Source organism: Populus nigra, chromosome 13 (assembly GCF_951802175.1).
Source record: "Populus nigra chromosome 13, ddPopNigr1.1, whole genome shotgun sequence".
NCBI lineage: Eukaryota > Viridiplantae > Streptophyta > Magnoliopsida > Malpighiales > Salicaceae > Populus > Populus nigra.
The window spans coordinates 13,041,652-13,067,975 of NC_084864.1; the positions used below are offsets into that span (position 1 = coordinate 13,041,652).

Sequence of the window (26,324 nt, forward strand, 5' to 3'; positions counted from 1 at the left end):
TTTAAAAAAAATCCTTAAAAAAAAAACATTTCATAGTGAGAAGTGGTTAAACTATTTGGAGCAAGTGCCTGAACTGTGTTTAAACAGCCTCAACTCTAATACAGAGATGCACATAATTTCTGCAAACAAGGAAAAAAACTTTTGCTAACCTTTTTTAGCAAAGAAATGATGAAAAACATGGCAAGTATCATGGGAGCATAATCTAAAATATCCCTGTATAGTAAAACGACAATGATGTTCAAAATGGGACCAAAAGAGAGAGAAACTCGAGCACTTAGATGCTTAGCAGTCATCACAAGGATTTGCATTAGATAAAGATGATGCTGCATTTGTTTGTATTAAAAACATTCTAACAAATTGGACAGAACATGCTTTGTCTTTTAGGAAGTGAATAAATGAAACTACTATCAATGGTGAATGGACAAAAAGCATAATCAATGGAAACTGAAATATAATGCCTGCCAAGCACGATAATAAGATCTAGTTCCACATAACCTTCAAGAGCACCCCCCAAGAAGGAGATAATTTTGATTTAACACTGCTCAAAGCTGGCATTATTGCAGGAATATGTTCCCAGACTTTGAATGCACTTGCCCCACCAACTAACGTAAGCTGATCATGTCCAGGAATAAAGATGCTCGCCTATCTTATTCAACTAAATCCAGAAACAACGGATTGCGGTGCTTGCCATCAAACAACAAATGAATAAAAATAAAAATAAAGATAAAAAATGTCAAGCTTGTAGCTAATAATTTTGAGTTGTTTGAGAAAATTAGGAATAACCTCTTACAGAAGCACAAACACAAGCCCCTGAGACCTGATTTCATGACTGGATATTAAACATTAATAAATAAACAAAATGACAAAATATCAATAACACCAAAGTGAATTCAGCATATGGATGTCCTGCACTCCACTCGGACACTCCAGGAGTTTAAAGCAATTAGAAAATACAAAAAAAAAAGTATGAATAAAGTATACAAACGAGTACTCTGATTGTTGGAGCACAAATACAATTGTATGAGTTTAGTTGTATAATCTTAAACACCTACTTTAAAGTAATATCCACCATAACGTGATACAGAAAAAGAAAGACAAAACAGAAGGTACAAAGACTGGAATATCACTTCTATTACAAATAAAACACTATAATTCCAAAACTTAGTATCCAGAAAGGAAAGTCCAAGTTACCACAAACAGTTATCCCCAAATTGTTTCACAGTAGCTCATGTTCATTGTGGCTGTGAGGTTCTAGGCTGTTTCTGCTTAATATTATCTGTATTTAACTGTGCCATTGCCTCTGATAACAAGATTGGTGTGGCTGGGGTCATGGTTTGGTACTGGGAAGGCAAAGTTGGAGGTGGAGGCTGAGACTTGTATATTTGGGCATGTACAGGATCGTCATCAATTTGTTTACCAGTCTCCATAGAAGCAGCACATATGGGCTGACCTTGGTGATTCATTTGAGGAGGCCCTCCACCTTGTTTCTGATTTTTAACATGTGGTACAGTAACGGGTGAACTTGTTCTATAAACTTGTGAGGTTAACTCAGCTACGGGTAAACTAGCAGCGGCATTGTACACCGTTTGAGCAGGGTACATAGACATATCAGGATGTATGGGAGGACGACTAGAAGCAACAGTTGCAGTGTTCATCAAACTATTTTGCATAGGCAAATTGTAAGGCTGTGCAACAGGCACTAGGTATATCGGCTGAGGTTGGTTGCTCTGATAATAAACCTGCTGCTGAGGCACCGGAGAACTCATCATATAGTAAGAAGACAATGGCACTATACCAGTTGTGTTCTGGGGTACATACTGCGGGGCAGCTGTTTGAACAAATTGCAGCTGTTGTAACTGATCATATTGTAATGACAATGGATACCCAGAAACGGGAACTGTATTATGCATCTCAACCCCAATGAGAGGAGGAGGATTAGGGATTTTCCTCTCTGACTCAAATGGATTTATTAGGGAAACTTTATTCTCCACAGAAGTAACAGCCCCGACTGGATCTTGATATGTCACAAACTGTGGATCTTGACAAACTGCAGTTCCCACACCATGATCACTGCAACAACCAGAGTTACAGCAGCCAGTTACACTCATTTACAGCCAAAATAACATGACTTTAACATCTGAAACATCCAAATTTCTCTCATTAAACCTTTCATAAAACAAACCTCGAAGATTCACACCCAAATGAAACATCAAAAACGAAAAACTACTAACAATTAACAACCAATTTTATTCATCAACATCAAAATAACTTTACCACAAAAAGGCATCATATTCATTCTCCTCAAAATTCCCGAAACATAAAAATCAAACATCTACTACATAATACCTAGCAATGATTATATAACAATTAAAGATGTGATCATTTGAGTTAAATACGTTTCTACTAAAAAGAACAGAACTTTAACATCCTAAGAATCTAAATATGCATACTTCTCAAGATTATCGAACAAGAAATGCCAAACTAGCCTTAAAAAACTCAAAACAGAATATAAAAAACAGAGTTTTAACAACTATACCTTGAAATTCCTTCTGGGGTTGACAATTGAACCTTATTATCCATCAAACCAGTCCCATTATCCTCAACAAAACCACCTTTAACACCCAAATTAGATAACGAAACCGAAGACGAAGTTGACCCAAAAGAAGAAGAAGTTTCCAGGACCATGGACTCAGCTCCACAGAACCCACCACCATTATTACCATTACCCTCAAGATTCCCAATCTTTGTATTCTTCAATGCATCAACAAACCAAGTTTCAGTCTTTGGATGATTTAATTGAGTTGTAGCCTTTAACTCGGGCTGACTCAAAATGGGTTTGGTTGGAAACACGAATAATCTAAGACGTGAAGGTGTACGGTTGTTTTGGTGCTCATCAAGCATGATAAGGACATCTTCATCTGAGGCAAGTGAAATGAGAGAATCAAGATTGTGATGTGGAAGTTGGTATTTTAGAGTGATTGGTACGGTTATTTTCAGAGTTGTCGATAAGTGAGAGATTAAAGAGGAGAGCGTGAGACCGTTGGAGGTGGTGTTTGTGGCGGTGGCGGTGGCGGTGGCGGAGCTGGTGGCGGTGGGGATGGTGATGAGGCGGGTGTCACCACCTGAATAAGAAAGGGATTTGGTGTGGGGGTTTGGGATTATGTGGCCATCGTAGCTGCACATTAGACGGAGTTTTGGAGTGGTAGCCGGTGGTTGAGGTTGTTGTGGTGGTTGAGGGTCCATGGTGGTGGTTGTGGTGGTGGAGGTGGACAGATGGTGGAGGAGGTGGAGATCTAAGGAGTAGGAGATGGGATTGGGTCACGTGTTAGCGTTTTTTATACAATTTTATACGTGGTGGACGCCTAATGCGGCACTAAATTAGGATAAACAATATTGCTCCTTGTAGATATTCCAATATTACACTTTCATCCTATTACGTAAGCTTTTCCGGTCTAATCTCTTATAATTATTTACCAGTTTCAATGTGAATTTGTGACTTTCTCTTATTTATTTTTTAGTTTTAAATATTTTCATATATATGGGAATGGGATTTCGGTGTGAAAATATAGAAGAAAAGGATGCTGAAGCATAACCTTTTCTTACAGCTATTTAACAATGAAAAATGATAATAAGAGTAATTTGATTTTGGGACCAAGTTTAAGATGATAGAGAAAAAAAATATAAAAATAATTAATCAATGACTGGTTGTTATAATAATAATAATAATAATAATAATAATAATAATAAACATGAAGGAATGATAGTGAAAACGTTCTGAAAATTATAGGCTAACATTGGAAAAGGTTGACCGATAAGTAATAGAAGGGTCAAATATTTTGCTTTTCCGAATGCCGACCTACAAATTGTTTTAATATATATGACTTGTACATGAATTCGGTGTCCCTCAACCTCTACGCCTCCAAAAACTCTGACACTGCTGCTCTCTGTTTTTCCCTGTAAGTTAACCTACAAGTTTGTTATACATCAATATTGACTTGGAAGTTTGGTCTCCTCCATCAATTTTATTGCTGGAACTTGAAGCTTTGCTTCTGTTTTCTTTCTATCGATGCGACGTGTGCAGTTTTTAAAGTTTAGTCCTGCTTCGAAACAGTTTGACTTGGTTGTGTTAACTTATATTTTTTTCCCTTCCTTTTAAGGAATTTTTAACGGTATCCCATGATATTACAGGTTACTTAACTTAGTAATAATCTTTAATTTTTTGAATCTGCGTACCGTGATATAATTTAATGATTGCTCTTGTTTCTGATATGTGCCTCGCTATGTTGCTTGTTTCTTCATTGGATTATGTACTATGCTTGTTCTACACATGCTTTGTCACTTGTTCGTACTCTTTACTGTTTTTTTTTTTTTTTACTTCCAGCTCTGTGATAAGTTGGCATTAGGGGTTTTGATAGTTCGATTGCTGATGGAGAGCCCATCAAAGCTTATGGTACTGAGCTCTTCTAAGGGAAACAACGTTGCTAATAGCCATGACAGGCTCATTGGACTTCCAGAGCACATTATTCATCACATTATTTCATTCCTTGGGGCTAATGATATTGCTCGGCTAAGCTTTGCCTCGAAAGGATATCGACAGATATGTATTTCTAGTCCTTACTTGTATTTCGATGTTGATTTTGCTTCACATGAATGTGCCACCAAGTGTAGCCAGTTTAAAGAATTCCTCAGCAAGTTTCTGAGATCCCGCAATGGCCAGCGGATACAACTGCTTCGTTTTCGTTGGCTATGCGATTCATGTGAGTGTTCTCATGAAAGAACCTATGATTCCTGGGTTTGTGATGCTTTAAGGTGTGATGTTAAAGAGCTTGATATTGGATATCGACTTGATGAACAGAATTGTTTCGCTTTGCCGATGTCGGCAACTGGTTATGCTTCCTTGAGGGTGCTAAAACTGAATTTGCAGGATTGCTGCTTAGATGACCTCTTGCCAGCTACATTGGTTTCTCTCGAGGTCTTGTCGCTGAAATCTTTACGAGTTTATGGGGCCTTATTGGAGGCTTGGATATCTACCAACTGCCCATCACTTAAAAGGTTAAATCTTGAAGCTATTAAGATTATGGATGGTTTCCCCATCTCCTCTACTTCATCTCTTCAAGAGCTGACAATTCATAATTGCTATGTTAATCACATCATGGGCTTCTGCAAGAATAGCATCAAGGGCTCGTCCCTTAAAAATGTAACCATATCTGATTGCATATTCAGAGAAGCTGAATTGTCCAAGATAAAAATTGCTTGTTCATCACTTGAAAATTTAACGCTCCGAGGGTGTGTCTTTGGATCCGGGTGCTATGTTTCCATCGCTTGTCCGCTCCTTGAAAATTTAACAATCCATAAATGTTTTGTAAATGAATCTAATGGCATTGACATCAGACACTGTCCGTCTCTGATAAATCTGATGATAAGTCAGTGCACGTTGCAGTTACTGCATCTCAACATTCCCACTTCCTCCCTTAGAAAATTGTCGATTTTTGAATGCAGCAGTCAGTTTCCTATTAGTATTGCTGTTTCAGCTGAGCAGCTTCAAACTTTGTCATTAAAGTTGTATGGTTCTTGGTGGAAGGGTTCAGTATTTGAAATTCAACCACAGAAATTAATATGTTTACAAGAGGCGATTGTCGAATTCGTTGATCTTCAGTTCTTCATTACTGATAAAGACATCTGCAATTCTGTGTTAAGAGCAGTACAATACGCCCGAGTTTTGCAGTTAAGCATTCAAATTATTGAGGTAAATAATCATCTCCTTGATATGTTATTTCTTTTGATTAATTACAGACTTTCCCATTCTTCTGTGAAAATTTGATCGACCTTGATAATAATAATAATGCAGGTTCTATCAGAAGAAGATCATGTTAAAATTTTATTTGAGAACTTGCTTGATTTGGTCATGGTATGTGACAAATTAGAGGCCTGCCAAATGATCGCAATGGCCTGCTTTCTCATGAGGGCTCCAAACCTAAGGACACTGACCATAAGATATGAACAGAAGTCTAGTGGAATTTCTGAAACCGATGTAAAAGAGGATGTAAGAATCTCCCTTTTTCTCACTAGCAAGTTTAGTCTTAGTTTTTAGCCCTTTGACTTCTTTTACATAATCAATTTCTTTGTTTTGCAGCTTGCCAAGCTCTTGTCTTTGGCTGTGAAGAAGTATCAGTCGAAGCATGGGAATTCAGAAACCCTTTTGCTTGGTGATCAATTGATGAAACTGAAGCTATCTCTTCACAGAAATTAGAGTAAAACACTTTGTTAGGTGCATCAGCTTAAGCATGCAGAACGAATAGAGCTAAAAACAATTCTTCATCAGAAATTAGTAGTGATAGTTCAAGCAAATTAACATTTCCTACTGATGCCTTGTGTTTTGTTCCTTTTGAAGGTTTTTGAAATGGTTTTTCAGCATCTATGTATAAAATAACTACTTAAAAGGACTTCACTTCGAGAGCTTGTGGTTTGTCATTGATTCAAAAAGCAGCCCATATTTTCAAAAAAAACCACATTGAAGATTATTTGAGTTTCATAGGATAACATTGCAAAGTTTAACTAATAGGTACCCAAGTGAAACGCTGCAGAATCTACAGGGGCTGAAATGTGCCTTACAGACAGAATTATTTTAATACTTCTTAGTATCTGCACTTGAATTCTCTACCTGACTTCCACGACTCATAAAAGGATTACCAACAAGTCTGTTAAAACCTAGCTGCTGGGCTAGTTGCTGTGGTTAATTGTGTGACTTGTTCCGTTCTCGTTCCGGGTTCGACCCTTTATATGCACGCCTGTCACTCCCGCGGTGCCTAACCTGTATCTGGGCTTGCAGGATATCCAGTGGGCCGTGAGAAATAGTCATGGTACGCGCAAGCTGGCTCGGACACCCCACGTAAATCAAAAAAAAAAAAAAACCTGGTAGTGAGCTGAAAGTTTCGTCTATTTTATAGCTGGAACTTGAAGTTTTGCTTATGTTTAAACAATCAGCCTACACATTTTTTTATTATTATTGTTATATCAGAAGTTACTTCACATATAGCTATACGTAAAATAGGCATTAGATTTGTTTTTGAATTTTATTGAATCTTTTTCGTGACTCAATGTCTTCAGCATGTTAGGTTGAGTAGTAATTTTATGATGTTAGGATAATTAATTAGTTATATTCTATTAGTTATTTGTTTGGATTTATTTTTAAAAACAAATAGGCAGAAGTAAAAGAGAATGTGTGGATTTGATTTTCTTTTTTCTAAACATGGATCCTGAAAATAACTAATAATACGTATATTATTAGAAGTAGCTATTCTTTGAATATCATAAAATTTTCAAGTTAAGAATACTTTCATGAATGAATATAAGACAAATATTTGAATGTTCACTGGATTGCAGAATAATATTTTCAGAATATAGCAAACAAAAATTAAGTTCCTTTTAATCTTGGTAAATTTTTTAAACATGTAATCCCTGTATACATACTGGTGCATTCCAAAAATATTAGTTATAATCTCTTACTTTTGAAAAATCAATAATTTTGATTTTAAAGGTTAGTATAGTAAGCTAAAATCTGGCAATAAGTTGATGTAACTTCGAGACCCCATCGAATCAGCCTATCAACAGTACCTCTCTTAAATTTCTGGGTTTGGCATCCTTTTCCGCGTTACTGTTTCAGCTGAACAACTTCAAACTTTGTCAATTGTGGCGTGAAAGAAGATTTGAAGTTTAACCGCAGAATTTACTTTGAAAACCCCTTTTTTTTTTCATCTTTACAACCAAACGCATTTCTGTAGCAGCTACTTTCATCTTGTATGTTCCGAAAAAGTAAGCAAATGCTACCTACAAGGTGTAACTATTAAGTTTCTTCACTTTGATTCTTTCTGTAACAAGAATCGCTGCAGTGGAATGCGGAGAAGAGTAAGATATGCTAAAGTATTACAGATAAGCGTAGAAATCATGGAAGTAATTAATCATTTTTCTTATGCCTTCTTTAACCTTTCTGTTGCTAGATCACATACTTCCTCCTGTTAAAAAATATGGCTGACTTGACGCGGGTTCTGTCAAAGAAAGATCACCTACCATTCTACCAATGTTGTTTGATAACTTGCATGATTCTGTTGTGTTCTGTGGCAATCCAGAGGCCTTCCAAATGACAACAATAGCCTGCTTTCTCATGGGAGTTCCAATCTGAAGACAGTAACAGTAAGTAATAATCACAACCCTAGTAGAATTTTCTGAAAGTGATGTACGAAACAAGGTATGTCTAAAATACTACTGCTTGGTGATCAATTTACGAGTAAATAAGCCTTTATTGTCTCAGGGAAGTTGCTATAGATGAATTTGATTTGCAAATGGTTTGTTGCCTCCGAAATGCAAGACATCTGGTTGCCTTCGATGTTTCACGTAGCAAATCTGTCCCTCTCTGTGCAACTGTGTCTGCCTTGTTAGTCAACTTCACAAATGCATACATGCAATTCACTCGTAGATTACAATGTTTCGTAGTGATGAACTTGATGCCTGCATATTGGAGCGCAAATTCGAGCAAAATCTGCTTTAACAAAGCTGGATGGATTCTGGTCCCTAGTGGACAAAGCTACGATGTTTCCGGGAAGTTTATAGACATCCAAAAAACATAGCATAACATCTCTTGGTCTAGAAAGGGGAAATGCATTTGTCGCCAATGATCGCTTTGTTCACAGCAATGAACACCTTTTCGTTATGATCGCTTTGTCCAGTGCCAATTCCTACATAAAGGATCGGAACCAATCAATCATTATGATTAGGCACATAACCTCTAAACACACCTTCACCATGTTATCATGTGCATGCATTCCCTATATACTGGAGCATTAATCGTCAAACTGAAATGTCCTGTAGTGTTACTCTCTTTGCATTGCACTCACATTTGAACCTTACAAACCCCTCCAGCAGGAGTTCTGTCAAAAGAGTGCGGTTATCAAGGATCTTGACACACGATCATTCTTGAAGGACAAACAAAGATCATTCATAACCATTTTTTTCACAAACAAGATCAAATACGGAGAATATTTTATTAAGTTAATCTCTAAATGTAGATTTAGCTTCACAACACAATGTTAGTGATTCCGAAGTATGGTCAAGGCCAATTAATATATCCTCAAGAAACAGAATCCAAATTTGTTCAAGATGTTGTCAATGGATTCTAGGGTATTAAGCAGTGATCAACGATAGAGATTAAATGATGTAAGCAAATTCGAAATGCTATAGAAAGAGAAGAGAACTGAGTTGCAGCCTGGGGACGAAAATTCTATGATAATCAGTTTCTTTCTCATGACTGTCAGAAATTACTCTTCATTTTGAAAATAAAGAATTTCTCATGTTTCTTCACTTCATTGTGCATCCTCAAATGGTGGAACGTAACTGGCTAGAGATCATTTCTCTCTCTTCAGAATGTCACAGTTACTTTCTTTCATCCATATATCCAGAGACAAACTACGGCAGAAATACAAAGCTACCTTTTTAAAGCTTTTGTTTCAGACAAGCTCCAAAAGGCTATGAAAAGAGTGGGTTACCAAAATATCCAATTAAAGAACTACACATTAACAGCAGACATATCCACTTTCCTGGGAGGATGCACCACATTTTTGTTTCCAGGAAAGGCATTACGTGAGATGTCTACCAGGGCCTTGAAACTATATGGTTCATGCATGGATATCTCTGATAAGACTTTTCTGTTCAGCTGAATGTTCTCCTTCATCAGCCCATGCATGAAGTTACCATAATTAACCTGATAGTGATAAATAAAAATATAGCAGAAGAAGAAACCGAAGATCAGTATCTCATCATGAAGAAGTTTCATTATAACAAAGAAAATATTTAAGTTGTGCTGCCCAAACATACATCAACATGATGCAAAATGATAAAGAAGTCAATTGCACTTCATTTTTTCCCGGTTTGTGTTATATAATAAAAAAGAAAAGAAAATAAAGTCGAAATCTAGAATAAGTAGATTAAACGAAACCTGGATTCTAGAGATCATGGACACTTGTAATCATAAACCAGTTCCAAGTGATGTTCTAACATCAAGGCACAACTGGACAAGTCCCATGCAAAGTACTGCATTCTATAAAACTCAAAATCCCCACAAAAACTGTTACTCAGAAAAGTCCTGTGGTTTCTTTAACAATTAGGTCAGTTCATCTCACTTCCTAGTTCATATATCAGTGAATAGTAACCTATTTCACAATTCCATCCCTGGAGAACAGAATCATCCAACATGAGCTGCAATTCACACCATAGCAAACCACTAGCTCCAATGCTGAAATTCAAGTCTGATAAAGGTATTTCTTTCATGTAGAAGTTTGCTTGTTCAAGATTCAATAACCTCTAGGGCAAGGCAATGCAACAATCCACATGAGAAAACATAGCAACAAGTTCAGAAAACACAGAGCATGTCTAACACAAGGTACATTCCATATGGTAATAAATGGCCACATAAACACTGATTTCAGAAGCACTGGAATCTAATAACCTGTTCATCACATGACTCAAGAGTCAAGTCTCAACACAAGTCAATAAAAATGGCAGGCAAAACACGATGAGCCACATCATTTCTCATTATGACAACTCTTGCACAAAAATGAAAACAAATATGCAGCTCAACATGCATGTTTGGATCATTTCACCCAAAGCAAATGAAAGCCATCCTACTCCTCATTATTCTAATGTAGCTACCACATCAACCACTACAAAGCAGAGCCTTCAACTTTCTCCAAAACCACTTCTCTTTTATATGCTTCACTGCACTTTCAACTGCCCCTACGCATACATCAGACAAAAGAAAAAATTGCTCTAGACCAAAAAATTATTAGAAGGTTCTATACATGACCAAATCTTTGCTTGCACAACCGATTAAACTCTTTTCCCTCATCAATAGAAAGGATGCTAATGCAAACCACTGATCATCATAAAAACAATTCTCACACTATCAAGACTTTGATTATTTTCAATTTAACACTTATTAGCAAAGATTATGTCTTTGAAACACCGAACCTTGAGCTTTACATGCACACCCCAAAAGAAATCATCAAGATAAAGACTTCTATTTTTATTTCAAAATTATATCAGAAGAAAAATAAAAGTAGAGACTAGAATTCATCTGAGTTCACAGCTAAAAGCCTCAAAACATCAACCTTTATATAAATGGCAATTCAAAATCTACATTTTCTAGCAATTACATCTCATTATTTTCAATTCAGACTGCCAATCAGCAATTCATTCAAGAAAATCAAAACCAAACAAAGAAAAATCAAGACTTCACCAAAAAAAAAAAGCACAACAACCCCAGAAAAGAAAAGCCACTCATTCAATGACAAACGAAAAACCCGCCAACAAGATGGGTAAAAAAATAAAAAGAAAGAAAGAAAATAGACTTACACCATGTTGGCGGGTGCCAGCATTGATGCGTTGGATCCAAAGAGAGCGCATGTCCCTCTTCTTGTTGCGGCGATCTCTGTAAGAGTACTGCAAGGCCTTCTCAACCCTTTCTCTTGCTATCCTTATACAGTTCTTTGCTCTTCCTCTAAACCCTTTTGCTAGTTTGAATATTTCCTTCTTGTTCATCTTTTCTTTTCGTCTTGTCAGTGATGTTGCTGGCTAGTATGATGTTGGAAATGGGTTTTTCTCGCTCTTGTTTGTAGGGTTTTAGTTTATGGGTTGTTTTTAGGTCCTTTTATGATGGAGGGCTTAGCATTTGGATTTATTGTAAATTTGGCATATGTGTTTAGAGTATTTACATCAATAGCCCATGTAAATTCCTTTAAATGCACATTTCATGACACGATGATATATTAAAAAAAATAATAAATAAATTCGCCGGAGTGCTAATTCTAAGATTTAAATCTAAAATATTGAGAAAAGGAAAAACAGTGACCAATTTAGAACTATTATAGAGCTTCACAATATAACTCCTCTCTTCTTCTTCTTTTTCTATTTTTTTATTTAGCCTCCCATTTTTTTTCCCATTCTTTCGCCATTTATTTTAATTTTTTTAATTTAATTTTTGGATTTTTTTTAATAGTTATCTTGTTATTTTTAGACTAGCCAAGTCAATTGAAATATATCAAAACAACTCTCATACGATTTAATTTTAAACTCAAATTAAATTGGGAGTCGAATTGAGATTTTTTTATATCAATTTTATTCTTATTTTTTCCTTCAAATTCATCCTTAGACTTTTTTACTAGTCAATCACATTGTCTCTAGACTAACCAATGGTCAATCTAATTTATTTTTTTTCAAATTCATCCTCAAACTTTTTTACTAGTAAGTTAGGTTGTTTCTGAACTAACCAAAGTCAAAGAACTAGTTAAAGTTAAAAAAATCTTCTCAACCTAAAAACTTAAGTTGTTAGGTAAGACCTCAATATATGATTTATATAATTATCTAACACACATCATTAAGTGTTTGAGTTTGAAACTTACACAAGTCCACACCTTGTGCTTAATTTTTACTAAATAGAATGGGGGTGGTAAGATTTGAACCCTTGACTGTTTGGTCAACAAAGCTTGAATATCATGTCAAAAAATCATCTCAACCTAAAAGTTTAAGCTGTTAAGTGAGGCTCCAAAATATAATTTATATAATTCTCTAATAGCCAAGTTGTATAGTCACATCGAGGCAACTCCCACATAATTTGATTTTAAACTCATCCTAGATAAAAAAATTAGACCATGAAATTTTTTATGTCAATTTCATCCTTTTTTCTCTCAATTTCATTCTCTTATATTTTTATTAGTTAGGTTGGATGTCCTTGGATCGACCATGTCGACTGAGTCACATCAAGACACTTCCCACATAATTTAATTTTAAACATAGGTTAGGAAATGAGTTGGATTAGGAGGTTGACCAGGTTTAATAAAAATATCAAATATAACTCTCTACAATCTAAATATTTTTTGTTATACTAAAAAAAAAATTAACTCAACCTATAACATAATGTGAGTTGTAAACTAGTAATTTGTAAGTTAGGAATGGCAATCGTTATCTTGTCAATTTAGAATTAGAAAAAGTTAAATGGTGAAGGGGAATCTAATAAATTATTAAAAAAGATAGATTTAACAATTTTTTAATTTCTTATTAGACTTAAATAATAATCAATATAGTTTTTGAATTTGACTAAACTTAATATGTTATAGTAAATATAATAGATAAGATAAAGTAAAGACTATACCAACTAGAGAGTTTGTACTAACTCTGATCAACACTGAACAACATTTACATCATATATGATAATTCTCTTTTAATAAAATTTCTTATAAGATAAATAAAGATAGATGCAAAAAATTTATGACGACTCACGTATGAGAAATGGTATCCATATAAAAATCAATTGATTTTAATGTATTTTTTTTAGGGTGTAAAAAAAAACTAGTTTATTTGTAACATTTATATTATCTAACATGTCTCAACCCTTTAAAATCAGATAATATGGATATTGCATATAATAGTGAATAAAAATACTTAAGAAATTGATATTATGTATTGGGTGGCAGGTCAAGATTTTTTAAACTCAGTCAACTCGTATATCCTATACAACACACTGACAGTGTAATCTTATATTTTAGAAAGTTCTTGGTATAAACACCATTTTTCTTTCTCTTTGTTTAATTTTTTTTCTTACTTGCCGCTTAGCCTCCCATTCTCTTATCTCACTATCTTGTTGACAACGGTAACCTTCTTCGACTATCATTTTAATAAACTAAAATCATCAATCCCTTTTTCTCATCCTTATAACCAAAAGCCCTAACTTGATTTTGACAAACCTCCACCATATCTTTGTCAATCAAACCTTAAAAAAAAAAAACAAAAACTGTAACTATAAGGTCACAAATTTAAAGTCAATCAGTTCTGTACAAGAGATAAGATCGATTAACAACAACCTTTAACTTGTCTTTGAGACATTTCTTACAAGATTGATATGATGGTATTTGTGTATTGTTTCATCTTTGATTTTTGTTGTTGTTATTGTTGTGGATAAAAGGCTAGTTATAAGTTCTATATGGATGGAAGATTATGAGTTTGTTTTAAAAGCAAGTTTTCATGGGATCCACCATGCATGTCAAAGGAGAAAAAAGCTTTCACATGACATATGCTCCTCTATTACTTGAAATTATATTGTCCAATCACTTTTTTTTCCGGTTCATTACCAATGCCTTTTTTCTTTCTTTTTTGGTAGCTTAATTTACATTAAAAACAATGTTATAATATGACTATCATGTTCAAATGTCATTCAAATAGTTGATTGCTTGTTTTTAATGTTTTAGAATGTCACTTGAATGTCTTATAATGAATCTCATTGCATATAAACTTATTGAAGAAACTACTTTAACTCTAAAAATCCAATTAATTAAGCTATACATTATGCATTACTTGTCAATTTAATGGAGAAGGATAATGAGTTGAGTAAATCTAAATTGAAAAAATATTTGGCAAATGACTTTGAAGATCAAAGTAATATTTCTTTTGATATTTTAATTGGATGGAAAGCTATTAGCTCCAAATATCCAATACTCATCATGGTTGCAAGAGATGTCCTAGTTATTTTTATGTCTGTAGTTGCCTCCAAAATAACTTTTAGCATTGGGGGTTGTGTGCTATATTTTTTTAGAAGTTCTTTGACTCTAGTAACTGTTGAAACTCTCATTTTTTATTTTTTATTTTTTTTTATCAAAAGTGGATTTTTATTTCTCCATCATCAATAGATCTTTCACAAATGATAAATGATCTTGAAAAGTTAGAAAAACTAAAATTACATGTGTTTTAGACTATGTAGCTTTTATTTCTATCATAAAGTTTTTAGATTAACTTGTTAAGTTATAATTAATTAAAATATTTTATTATTTTTCTTCTCTTTTAAAGTTTGCTGGTTTAGCCATGAATGTTGAAAGGTAATGAGTTATTTTGATAATTTGAGATGGTGAGTAAATGCTAAACAATTACCCTTTGAGTTTTTATTATTAAGTAATTGCTATAAACTTAAGTTTATACATATTTGACACCTTTTTGGTTACTTGTATAAGTTGTTAGAGGTATTATACTACTGTGTACTGTTATTGTTATTTTATTATTGTTTTTTGTTGCTTTCAAATAACCGACATTGGTTAATGTTCTTGTAAAAATTATAGAGCCGCAACAATTCAATTCAAGTTCATGTTCAAAACTTATTATGTGTTGTTGTGACTGAGTTTTGTGTTGTTCGAAACTCAATTTGTTGTTATATATTCTATCAATTATTTTTTTGCAATTGATTTTTCTATTTTAGTCAACTGATTCAATTGATGTATTAAGCCTAAATTGTTTGTTATGGCTTGTAATTGATTTTGGGCTAATTTATTGAGTCCAAATCTTAGTTCTAATTAAAATCAACTCATAAAAAAATAACAATATAAGCTTAACTCGTGAATATTTATAATATCCATAAAAAAATTTAGCTCAACCTAATGTGTCCAACATGCCCGGATCCATTTGTTTTTCAATAAAATGGGTTTATAATTTGTAAAACATCAAAAATTGAATTTGATACAATTATTAGTCCAAATCAAACTCAACTATATACATAAAACCCTACTTTTTTATTATAATAAAATTGAATCTATTCTTGCTAACCAAGACTATCTATGATTTTGTGAAAAAAAAGGCAAAATTTATTTAATTATGTCACCTAATTTTTTATTTCTAAATACATCACAAGAAAAATTATTTCATTGTTTAATGGAAATAGTGATGTATCAACATATTTTAATACTCAATTTATATACTTGAAAGGCCTGTAGATAAAAGAGTCAAGCCTATTATGCTTAAAAGCTCAATAGAAGTCAAACCCGTGAAACAAGGGTCTAGCTTGTTTCCAAACCCAACTCTTTTGGACCCAGCCATGCACTAGGTCCAAGTGCATATGGGTCTGATAAGGTGTCAGACCTAACTCTCTTGAGTTCAACTATGCGCTAAGTCTAAACACATATAAGTGTGACAATGTGCTAAAATAAACTCCTTTAAGCCCGGCTACACGCTAAGCCCAAACACCTTTAGGCCTAGAAAGATACTAGACCCAACATCCTTAGGTTTAGGATTATTCGAGGACTAGACATATAATTGGTCTCCTGTTAGGTCATAAGACTATCCCTACCAACCCTTAGTATATGATAATAAGGACTTAAGATCATTATCTCTCTATACCTTAGATGTGTAAAAGTTCTCTAAGAACTGAATATATTTCAATCAACACTAATGTTGATTATAAGGATTATTCTTATCAGTATTAATGTTGTGTACGAGATAACTTATGAAAAATTTCTATAGACACGTGGTATTCTCATCAATATTAATATCATGTAAAAAGATATTTTCTTCAAACATTATTGTTGATATAAGAGACTCCCTCCCTACTGGTATATTTAAAAAGAAAAGACTTTTGACCCCTCTAGCATAAACAAGAAGGTTCAAGGTATAAGAGGTATAAATACTCTTTGAATCACCCAAGTAAAGGGTTTTAAATCTTTATTCTCTATTGCATGTTTATTTTCGAGTCTCTCTTTAAAATATTACTGCATTTTCTCTCAAAAAGATACTTAAACATTTAATAATTCCTAAATTTACTAAAAAAAACCTTTTACAAGTATTAGGTCCACCAACCTTCTTGGCTAAAAAAAAATAGATTAAATTGTTAGAACTAAAAAATTAACTAATTATTTAAAACATAAACCTTATCTCTTAGCAACTAGAATTTTTTGAAACACTTTTATAAATTCACTAACCAAATTTAAAGTAGGAAAAGTATTTAATTATCTCCACTTAATTATTTCAACCTTAATCATCATCGAGAAACAACAATTTACAATTATAATTCTCAATTTTTGTTTTGGAAAAACTCAATCCTCCTTGTCATGATACGGAGACACTCTTTTAATGTATGAAAAGATAATTATTAATTTTGAGGAGTGTAATTTAATTGATTAAGTATTGAGTTTGTTTTTAGTAATTACCCGTTTAAGTATTATAAATTTTAAAATTATTAAAAATTTATATAATTATTAATTTTAAAGTTAGAAAATTAATTGATATACATCTAACCTAACTTGAATATTCATGGTTAAAAAAAAACAAAGATGGCTATTCAATTACTGCAAAAGCAAAAAAGAAAAGAAAAAAGAATGGCTTGTTTTCTCCGGAAATAGCCAGGCCATGCTGGGTTTTTGCCACAGCCTGTAAGTTGTGACAACACCGTAAAATAAGGGGGGAAAAGTAGAGCTAAGTCTAAAATATAACCTTGTCAAGATTACAAGGACTTGTAACTGAATTGCCTTCCTAAACCAGTTTGATTCGGCCATGAAGATGTCGTAGATTTTGGGAGAAACACTTTGGTATTAAAGCAATCAAAATAATCTTTAAACAAACGTGGTTGGGCCCCATTTGTTTCTCTTTCAATTTCTCAGCAAGACCCAACTTTTTCTTTTACCAGGTAATTTACCCTTTTGTTTTCTTTTGGTAAATTCTTGCATTCTTTGAATTGTCTTTATGTAGTCATATGTTTGGCTTCTTCTTTATAATCATCTCTCAAAGCTTTCATCTCTATTGTCTTTTGAAGTGGATAAGACATTGTTTGTGTGTTTCATATGAACCTTTTTGACTAATAGGAACCTTCCTATACCATGTTGACACTTTCTGGGACATTATTTACATCTTAGGACTATCATTGAAACTTAAAAAATAAGTCTTTAATTTTCTGCGGTTTTGTTTGGTGGGTGAGTACAATGCCTTTGTGGGATTATGGATCTCTTTCTCGCTTTAAGAATTTTAGAGGCTTCTTTCAGGTTAGTGTTTCTTTTCTGGAAAGGTTGTTTCTTTCTCTTTTGTTCTTAGCCTTTGGCTTTTAAATTGGAATATCTTATGTGGGTTTGCTTTGTTGTTTTTGATGTTGTTGACATCTTACTTGTATAGCAGAATGTGACTCCTTTGATTTTCTCTACCAACATAACAATATATGTAAGAGACATTTATGTTATAGTTCTTTGTGAAATCTGGTAGGTTTATTTGGACTTTTGTGGTGAGAGATCAGATCATTGTTGAAGAAGGATTTTAAAATTTGGGGTTTTAGAGTTTTGAGGGTAAAGAGGAAGTCTCTACTTATGTCTGCTATGTCTGTGTTGAAATTTGAAACCTGCAATAAAAAGCAAATTAAAATTTAATGTAATGAAACCACTGAAAAATGAAAGCATTGAACAACTAGAGCTAATTGCTATTCACTGCTATTAATCGGAGAGGATTCAGTATACTTACTCGTAATTGTTTAAATAGGGATTCAGGGAATGCTGTAGTTGAATAGCGGTCCTTTACAGCTTCATACTTGGGCATTTATTTTATTCAGTGTGGGTTTTGGTTGTTAATTTGTTCGATAAAAAACAGCCATTAATGGAGAAGTATTAGATCTTGTAAGTATCATTAGGTTTAATACATCATAAGTTGAATCTTCGTTTTGACCCATACATGCCTTACTTAGCATTCGGTTAATATTAATACATATAATTGAATTGTAGATTTGCTATATAGGCTTTAGTTGAGTAGTCAAAATAACAAGTGAGAAGTGAATCTTTAAATTGGAGCATTGGGTTAATCTGCCTTCTCCAATTATTCTATGAAATGTTATATTTTTCCAGTGATTTCCAGAAATCGTATCTTAGATCGTTATTTTGCAATGATGCAAAGCTGGAAGCCTTGAGAAAACAGGTGCACCGGATTTTCTATATCACATGGCTTTTTTTTTTTTTAATTGCGGTTTAGCTCCAATCTCTAGTTTCTCATAGATGCTTCAGAATGAGTGTCTATGGTTAATCACTTTAGTTTTGGAGCTGGTTTCATGATGCTGGTGATGGTTGATTGTGTTAAGTTTAATAGTTCAATAAGAGGATAAGGGAGGATAAGTATAACAGTTTTGTGCATGCCATGTGCCACCTCCTATTGTGATAAACTATCACGCATTTCAGATTAGGGAGGATAAGTGTAAGGGCTGTGCTTTTCTCCAGTGCTAATTCTGGATGCAGTTGTAAGACTTCTTGATGAGGGTAAGTATAGTGAGTGCATAGCAGTTGTTAATGTAGGCATTGAGCTGCCACATAGAATGACCATTAAAAGAATCAGAAGTTTTATTTTATCCAGTTTATTGTGAACAATATTTAGTTGTATGGCATCTAAACATTGAGGACTTGCTAATAATGAAGGCCTGAAGTACTGATCTTCAGATTCTGAACCTGGGTTGCAAGTCTTAGTCGATGGTGCAGTTTGAAACAATGGAAGAAGCTCTATCATCCTTCATGAGAAGTCCTGTTGGCTGGTCCTTCAAGGTGTTAAAGCAAAAAAGACTTAAAATTCATTGGTTACTGTCAATAAGTTATGCCACAAAATAAATGGCTACCAATGTTTGGGATAATGCTTTTATGAAGAACATTATCTTGATGACATTTCTGCATAGCATTTTTTGGAGACAAGCAAGCAAGTATCACTACATAGGGAACTAATTTTGCAGATTGGTGAGTGAATGGAATGCTGATGATCCAAGTATTGGATGGATAATGTCTTGTCATTTCTTATTTAGATGCTGTGATTAGTAGTTTAAACACTATATATAACATGTGATATAGGTTTTTTTTTTTTTTAATATGTACCTAGTCTACTGTTTGGGTTCTGATTAAAAGTTTGATAATTTTATATCTGAGGTTTTGGCCTGATATACACTGTATTAAACTTAATGAATTGTGTGACCACTGGGATCTTCATTTTTTTACCTGAATATTGGTTTGTTGGGGTTATCAAGGATACATCAATCAACAGGCTGGATATGACTGTGAATAATTGTCAGCCATTTTCGCTGATGACCTTCCAGTAATAGAGCACACGAATGAAGAGGTATAGTTGTTACTAATAGATCTTCATTGTGGTGTGAAGGCCTCTCTGCAATATGACAATGTGAAGTTTTGGGTTTGTGTTTACAAGGCTAGTGGCTCTATTTTTCTGGCTCTTTTTCTGAAAAAGTTGCTGAATTTAAGCTCTTTTATTTTTATAATCACTATAAATTTCATGGTTATGGAGAGCCTCTTTATCAGTTTGTTTTTGCTGTACCTATTTAAGCTTTATAATAGATGCTATTATGTAGTGCTATTTTCTGTTCAATGGTGAAGATAGTCCCTAGTCATTTTCTGTCGGTGCTGAGGTTCCTGTTTTATTCATTTTTAGTCCACAGATAAAAATATTTCAGTATCAACTGTCAAAATTCGTGATCTAGAATAGATAATTCTGCTGTAAGTGTATTTATGATATGTATCTTTAAGAAGTGATACTGCTGCTTGCATAATTTGGGTTTCCTTCTTTATTCTTTGCTCTTTAATGCTTGTATGATTGATGACTTATGGAGCTCGAGTTGCATATGCATTGAGAAAGGTGCTTATACCTTTCTTGCATTCATAAACAGTAAAAGTAAGGCATAACATCAATAACTTTCCGTATAATTTTTACTGTTAATACCTGTTATCATATTTCACCAAACAGACCTTATGTTACTTTCCTAATGTCCCTTTATTTGGAGCTCAAAGTCTGATATTAGATTACTCTAAATGGTGACATGCATAAATGCAGTACAAGATGAGAGAGGTCCAAATGAGGGAGTTCCAGCTTGGTTATGGTGTACATACTGCAAGGTCCCATGGAGCTTCACTTGCAAAGACACACATGCATGATTGGCTTATACTTCTGCTTCTTGTGGTGATAGAGTTCATCCTCTATCTCACGCCTCCATTTTATCGATATGTTGGGAAAGATATGATGACAAATCTTAAATACCCTTTGTTAGATAATACAGTGCCTGTTTGGACTGTCCCAGTAAGTATTGTGGCTTCATTTGCTAAACAATAACATATGTTCCAAGGAAACCATGTGAGTAACAATAACATTGATGGGACCCTTTCTGTTTTCTGATGATTAGATATATGCTGTTCTCTTGCCTGTGGTGATATTCCTCTTTGTCTACTTTCGTAGGAGAGACATCTATGATCTTCATCATGCCATACTAGGTGATAACATCCTGCCTCCTACTTACCTTTTTATCTGTAAAAGATTTCTGTTATCCAATCTGCTGAAAAAATTCTCATGATGCTTTATGTGTGTTCACTATTGCAGGCCTCTTATTCTCCATTCTAGTGACAGCTGTCATTACTGATGCAATAAAAAATGCAGTTGGTCGGCCTCGACCTGATTTCTTTTGGCGTTGCTTTCCTGATGGAAAGGATGTATGCTTTTATGGACCTGCAGTTATTTGTTACTTTCTACTGTGACGATTGATAAAAGATCACCTCCTGTCCACATTTCATAACATTTGTGGTTACATAATTTAATACCTGAAACCTTATTGATCTACAGGTTTATGATCAGCTGGGAAATGTGATATGCAATGGTGAGGAAAGTGTCGTAAAGGAAGGGCATAAGAGTTTTCCCAGTGGGCACACTTCATGTAAGTGTTCACCATTACAAATAATTTCTATACAAAAAAATTAAAAAATTCTCGACCACAAAGTTAATTTATGCCGAGTGATGATGAAATATTCTTATCTCTACATTGAAATATGGAAATTTTGGTTAGGGAAGCTGCAGAAATTGAACACCTAATACCAAAGCTATGCTGGTTCGATACTTTTGGCAGTCATTTTAGCTTTGAGGAATAATGATTTTCAATTTCCAGGGTCCTTTGCTGGTCTGGGTTTCCTATCACTCTACTTGTCTGGAAAACTACAAGCGTTTGACCGTGAGGGCCATGTTGCAAAACTATGTATCGTCTTCTTACCACTACTAGCTGCAAGTCTTGTTGCCATTTCCCGAGTGGATGACTACTGGCATCATTGGCAGGATGTCTTTGCGGGAGGTCTCTTAGGTGTGTTCCTTTTCATTGTTCATTTAGTCATCTAGATGAAACTTCCTCATTGTCTATTGGATGATTACCTTCGCTAACTACTGCAGAGGCATCTTTTGCAGGACTAGTAGTGGCAACATTTTGCTATTTGCAGTTCTTTCCTCCACCATATCATCCTCAAGGTATGTTTGTTGGCAAATTTTATATGGCTCCTTTTATTTTTGTTGAACATTAGAGTCCAGGAAGGATTTTGATTGGAACATTTCATATTCTTTGCTAGAGAATGATTAAGATTTAATTTTAAGCTTATTCGCCTTGTGCACGAATGTTATTTTGATTAGACATCTAGGTTACAACTAAAGATATCCAATTAATGTACTTAGCTTCTTAGAGCATTCTTGCTATCATAGATGCAAGCTGCACAGCTGCGGTGGCTGCTGCTATTTTCTGGTTTTAGACCCATATACTCAAATCAGAGTAATGGAAGGGGGCCTATGATCTTTGTGTCTAAGATTGGTATGAAGCTTCTAATGCTAGAGCCAGATGCTAATTCCCATGTTATTGTTGTTTTCTACATGGAACTCAATTTAATCTAAGGGAGCATGCAAATTTCAAGTTGCATTCTGCTAAATGATTGTTGTAATTCTTTAAAAGTGTCAGTCATCAAATCTGACCACAACCTAAATGAATTGGCATTATGTTTTCTTCTCTGCGGTGACATGTTCATCTGACCTTCTGCATGCAGGTTGGGGACCTTATGCTTACTTTCGAGAACTCGGGGAGTCAGGTGCATATTCACAAGCAGCTGCTACTGTAAATCCACTCAATGCAGAGCCAATGGATTCACATGTTGAGAGCAAAGAAGATGATAATGATGGATTTTTGGGGCTGCATCTGGCACGTGAATCGACTATGCCTCTTGAAGATGTGGAATCTGGGAGGAGGTAATTACTGATAGATGCAAAATTATCAGCCAAAGTTTCTCCTTTACAAGAAAAACATCATGTCCTTGTACTCCGTTCATGTGGTGTTCTGTTAGCTTGCTGCTTCTTGGCCTGTAGCAGGATTGGCCCTTCTGCTTTGTTTTGCCCTAACGGAACACATTCATTCATTAAACATAAACATATCACTTACTAAATGTAAATTGGTCAAAATTACAAGTGATGAATACCTTTTAACTCCCTCTGGATTCTTGAATCAACAGTCTGCAGTGGCAACAATTCATTTTAACTTCTGGGAATGTTGAAGTGGTTTTTTTTTTTCAAAGTATTTCTTTTTGAAAATATATTAAAAAAATATATTTTTTTAAAAAATTATTTTTGATATTAATATATCAAAACAATCTAAAAATATATATAAAAAATTACTCGGCAATACAAGCATTTTCTTTAGTTTTCCTGTCAAGATATTCTAGGATTAAGTTCCAATAGAGAGGATTAAGTTTTATTAGAGAAATTTAACGGTGTTTAATATATAATTACTAGATATTTACATATAAGAAGACGAGAGTAACCTGAGGTTTATCTCTTTTTCATACTATAAGTATCTAATAATCAAAGCTTGTCATAATTTTTTTTATTTGATAAGTCTTTGTGTTATGATATGATGTATGTATTTAATAATTACAATTTAAACATTATAATTTTTTTATTTATTTATGCGTCGAGATGGGATTGAATCTCTTTTATAATTGAGTTTTAGAAATTGCAAAAACATAGTTCGCTAGAATTTCAAAATAAAAATAGTAGGAAACTTTTTTTTTTTGGATAATTCATGCAATTTATTTTTATATAACCTTCGATATATTCTTACATTTGTAATTATATCTATAATGTCTTTGATAATATCCAATTTTTTAATATATTTTTCTTTCAAGTTTTATTTTTTAAACTAACATAATTATATTTTTCATTTTAATAATACTCGAGTGAGATATATATGAATATAAATTTAATTTTTCAAAAAACAATTAAGACAAATTTAGCTATTTATCCGTGTGTATGTATATAAAATATGGGAAATGTTTTTGATGTCTAATTATCCTCTAATGAGAAATACTTGACTTGCATATGCCCAACGTCATTATGTGAACCATTAACGATCCTAATGGAAATCCCCCCTGATTAGTTAAGAGAATAGTTGTTAAACTCTATCTCATAAGTTAATTCCGGCCTGAACCGGAGTTTGAGATTGGAAATGGATTAAGTTGAAAAAAAAAATATAGGAAAAGAAAAAATTTAGTGTGACATGGCAGATTGATCTAGTGACCCTGTAAGATCTGGATAAAAATTTCATTGCAATTTATTGATTTTTTTTACTAAAATAATATCGCTTTGATTTAAAATATTAATTCTGATAACTTGATGACCCGATTAAAATTTAAAATCCAGGTCTTAAATCAGACCGGTTACCAAACCGAGTCTAAAAACCATGCCAACTTCCACAAGTCGAAAGTAAGAGCATGTTTGGCAGTGTGGTTGCAGGTGCTTTTCAAATAACTTTTCGTGTCAAAATACATGCCAACGATGTTTTTTCATTTTTTAAAAATTATTTTTGACATCAACACATTAAAACGATTTAAAACGTACAAATCATATTAAATTTTTTTAAAAAAAATTTAAACTTTTTAAAAATACAGCTGCAGTGGCGTTCCCAGCGTTCCCAGACGGACTCTAAACCTCCCTTGTCTGCTAGAGTTTTACGACGGTGATTCATTATGGCGTAGGATAAGAATATTATTTATCAATTGCCATTTTTTTGGTTAAGAAAAGCAAACAGATTGATAGGAATATAGGTGGGTCCATTTGACACCAAGGCAAGATAAGAATGTGCAATGGGCTGGCAAGCCGACCTTATAATAATAATAAGGTCCTGTTTATCTTTGTTGCGCCCGAGTTTTTTTTTAATTTTTTTATATGTTAATATTAAAAATTAATTTTAAAAATTAAAAAAATAATATTTTAATATATTTTTAAATAAAAAATACTCTAAAAAACCATCAACGTCACAGCACCGAATGCCATTCGATGATGCCTCATTATTCTTCGATAAGAACCACGTAACTTGCAGTTGAGCACATGCTTATCCAAAAAACTAATTATGAATAGTAAGTAGCATCTGAGCCATCCACGTCATCGTGTGTAAAGTTGACGGCCCTGATGGGAATTCTCTAATTGGTTAAGACTTAAGAGTCAGGGGCACACATTTTAATCAAGATAGGTTTTTAATTTCAATGGCAGAACCAAAAGCAGACCAAAAATATCCTTCACCATCAGGTACAGTATCATCAATTTAATTCTGTAGATTTTCTTGATGGGTTTTTGCGTGAAACAGAAAAAGATTATATTTTTTTTTTTGCTGTAATTTTTTTCATTTTTGATGCAGAAGAAAAGGATGTAAAAGCGCCAAATGTGATTGAAAGAGCCAAGGAAGAGATAGAGGCAATCGTTCATAGTGGAAGATCTCCAAGCCATCACAAGGAAACACATGGAAGAAGTGATGATATTGATGAGGATACCCCCATAGATGAAGTTAAAGGACCAAGTGTGTTTGAACGAATCAAGGAAGAGATCGAAGCCCTTGTTGGGGCTATTCATCCTAAGAAGGACAAGAGTGACGTGTCTTCTTCTTAGATGGGAGATGAAGTGGGTTTGGTTAATTTGTCTTTTGCTGTATGACTTACTGTTTTGAATACACAAGTTAATGTTTTAAGCGATCAAGTTGTGTTCTTCATGAAGGCTGGCTCTCTGTTTCACTTGAAGACGAAAACATTTGTTTCTGTTAGGTTTCTTTTGCTGGGGTTTTCTGGCTAACATTATTTAGCTGCTGGCTGCTGTGTGTATTATCCCTGGTTTTAGACCCAGGTAACCTCAAATTGTGGTAATTGATGGAAGTGGGCAATGTGGCCGATTTTTTTATTTACTCCCTTCTGTGTGGAGTGCTCTGTTAGATTTGCTGCTAAGAGCTTCAATGAAGCTTATGCAGGCTGGAGCAAGAAAAGCTTGGAGTTTGTTTTGGTATATAATTGGTTTTTGTTTGTATCCACTGAAAACTGATTGTTGATTTCTTACGTCTTTTGAAATCAAAAGACAAAAACAAACAATTTTTCAGTTTATTGTTTTCAAATGATACCGAATGACCTCTTTTATAGTAAGCTATATGTCAATTTGGTTGGAGTTTGAGAACAGATTGTCATTTCTGCTGGATAGCCAATTCCCATTGACATTATGTTTTCTTCTGTCAGTGTCTTGTTTGTCAGATTTCCTGTTTGTAGGGTGCGGACCTTATGCTTACTTTGAGCAGTTTAATGCTCTGCTGTTGCTTCTGTAAATTGGTAAAATTTGAAGTAATGCAGACATTTCGATACCCACTTGGTTCCCGAATCTTGATGCTATAATGTTTCTGC

At 33.9% G+C, this 26,324-nt stretch overlaps 3 protein-coding genes and 1 pseudogene across 3 annotated transcripts; 2 read left to right on the forward strand and 2 right to left on the reverse strand.

Annotated features, from left to right (window-relative positions):
• Positions 1-851: 851 nt before the first annotated feature.
• Positions 852-3,339, reverse strand: LOC133671596 (protein PAL OF QUIRKY-like). The gene is made up of 2 exons (XM_062092389.1): positions 2,537-3,339; positions 852-2,070 (listed from the first exon to the last, which is right to left on the reverse strand). Exons 1-2 carry the CDS (start codon positions 3,241-3,243, stop codon positions 1,233-1,235), a joined length of 1,545 nt encoding a protein of 514 aa, XP_061948373.1. The 5' UTR covers positions 3,244-3,339; the 3' UTR covers positions 852-1,232.
• A 5,933-nt stretch (positions 3,340-9,272) lies between these two features.
• On the reverse strand, positions 9,273-11,677 carry LOC133670903 (uncharacterized). The gene is made up of 2 exons (XM_062091501.1): positions 11,404-11,677; positions 9,273-9,754 (listed from the first exon to the last, which is right to left on the reverse strand). The coding sequence occupies exons 1-2, from the start codon at positions 11,587-11,589 to the stop codon at positions 9,560-9,562; spliced, it is 381 nt and encodes a 126-aa protein (XP_061947485.1). The 5' UTR covers positions 11,590-11,677; the 3' UTR covers positions 9,273-9,559.
• A 6,066-nt stretch (positions 11,678-17,743) lies between these two features.
• On the forward strand, positions 17,744-23,100 carry LOC133671555 (lipid phosphate phosphatase 2-like; annotated as a pseudogene).
• A 1,937-nt stretch (positions 23,101-25,037) lies between these two features.
• On the forward strand, positions 25,038-25,836 carry LOC133670338 (uncharacterized). Its single transcript, XM_062090815.1, has 2 exons — positions 25,038-25,194; positions 25,304-25,836. Exons 1-2 carry the CDS (start codon positions 25,152-25,154, stop codon positions 25,549-25,551), a joined length of 291 nt encoding a protein of 96 aa, XP_061946799.1. The 5' UTR covers positions 25,038-25,151; the 3' UTR covers positions 25,552-25,836.
• Positions 25,837-26,324: the final 488 nt, after the last annotated feature.

Coding starts and splice junctions, on each gene's coding strand:
- LOC133671596 (XM_062092389.1), bottom strand. CDS start 3,243: ATGGACCCTCAACCACCACAACAACCTCAACCACCGGCTACCACTCCA. Junction 2,071..2,536: donor ACCCCAGAAGGAATTTCAAG/GTATAGTTGTTA, acceptor TGGTTGTTGCAG/TGATCATGGTGTGGGAACTG.
- LOC133670903 (XM_062091501.1), bottom strand. CDS start 11,589: ATGAACAAGAAGGAAATATTCAAACTAGCAAAAGGGTTTAGAGGAAGA. Junction 9,755..11,403: donor CTGGCACCCGCCAACATGGT/GTAAGTCTATTT, acceptor TATCACTATCAG/GTTAATTATGGTAACTTCAT.
- LOC133670338 (XM_062090815.1), top strand. CDS start 25,152: ATGGCAGAACCAAAAGCAGACCAAAAATATCCTTCACCATCAG. Junction 25,195..25,303: donor AAAATATCCTTCACCATCAG/GTACAGTATCAT, acceptor TTTTTGATGCAG/AAGAAAAGGATGTAAAAGCG.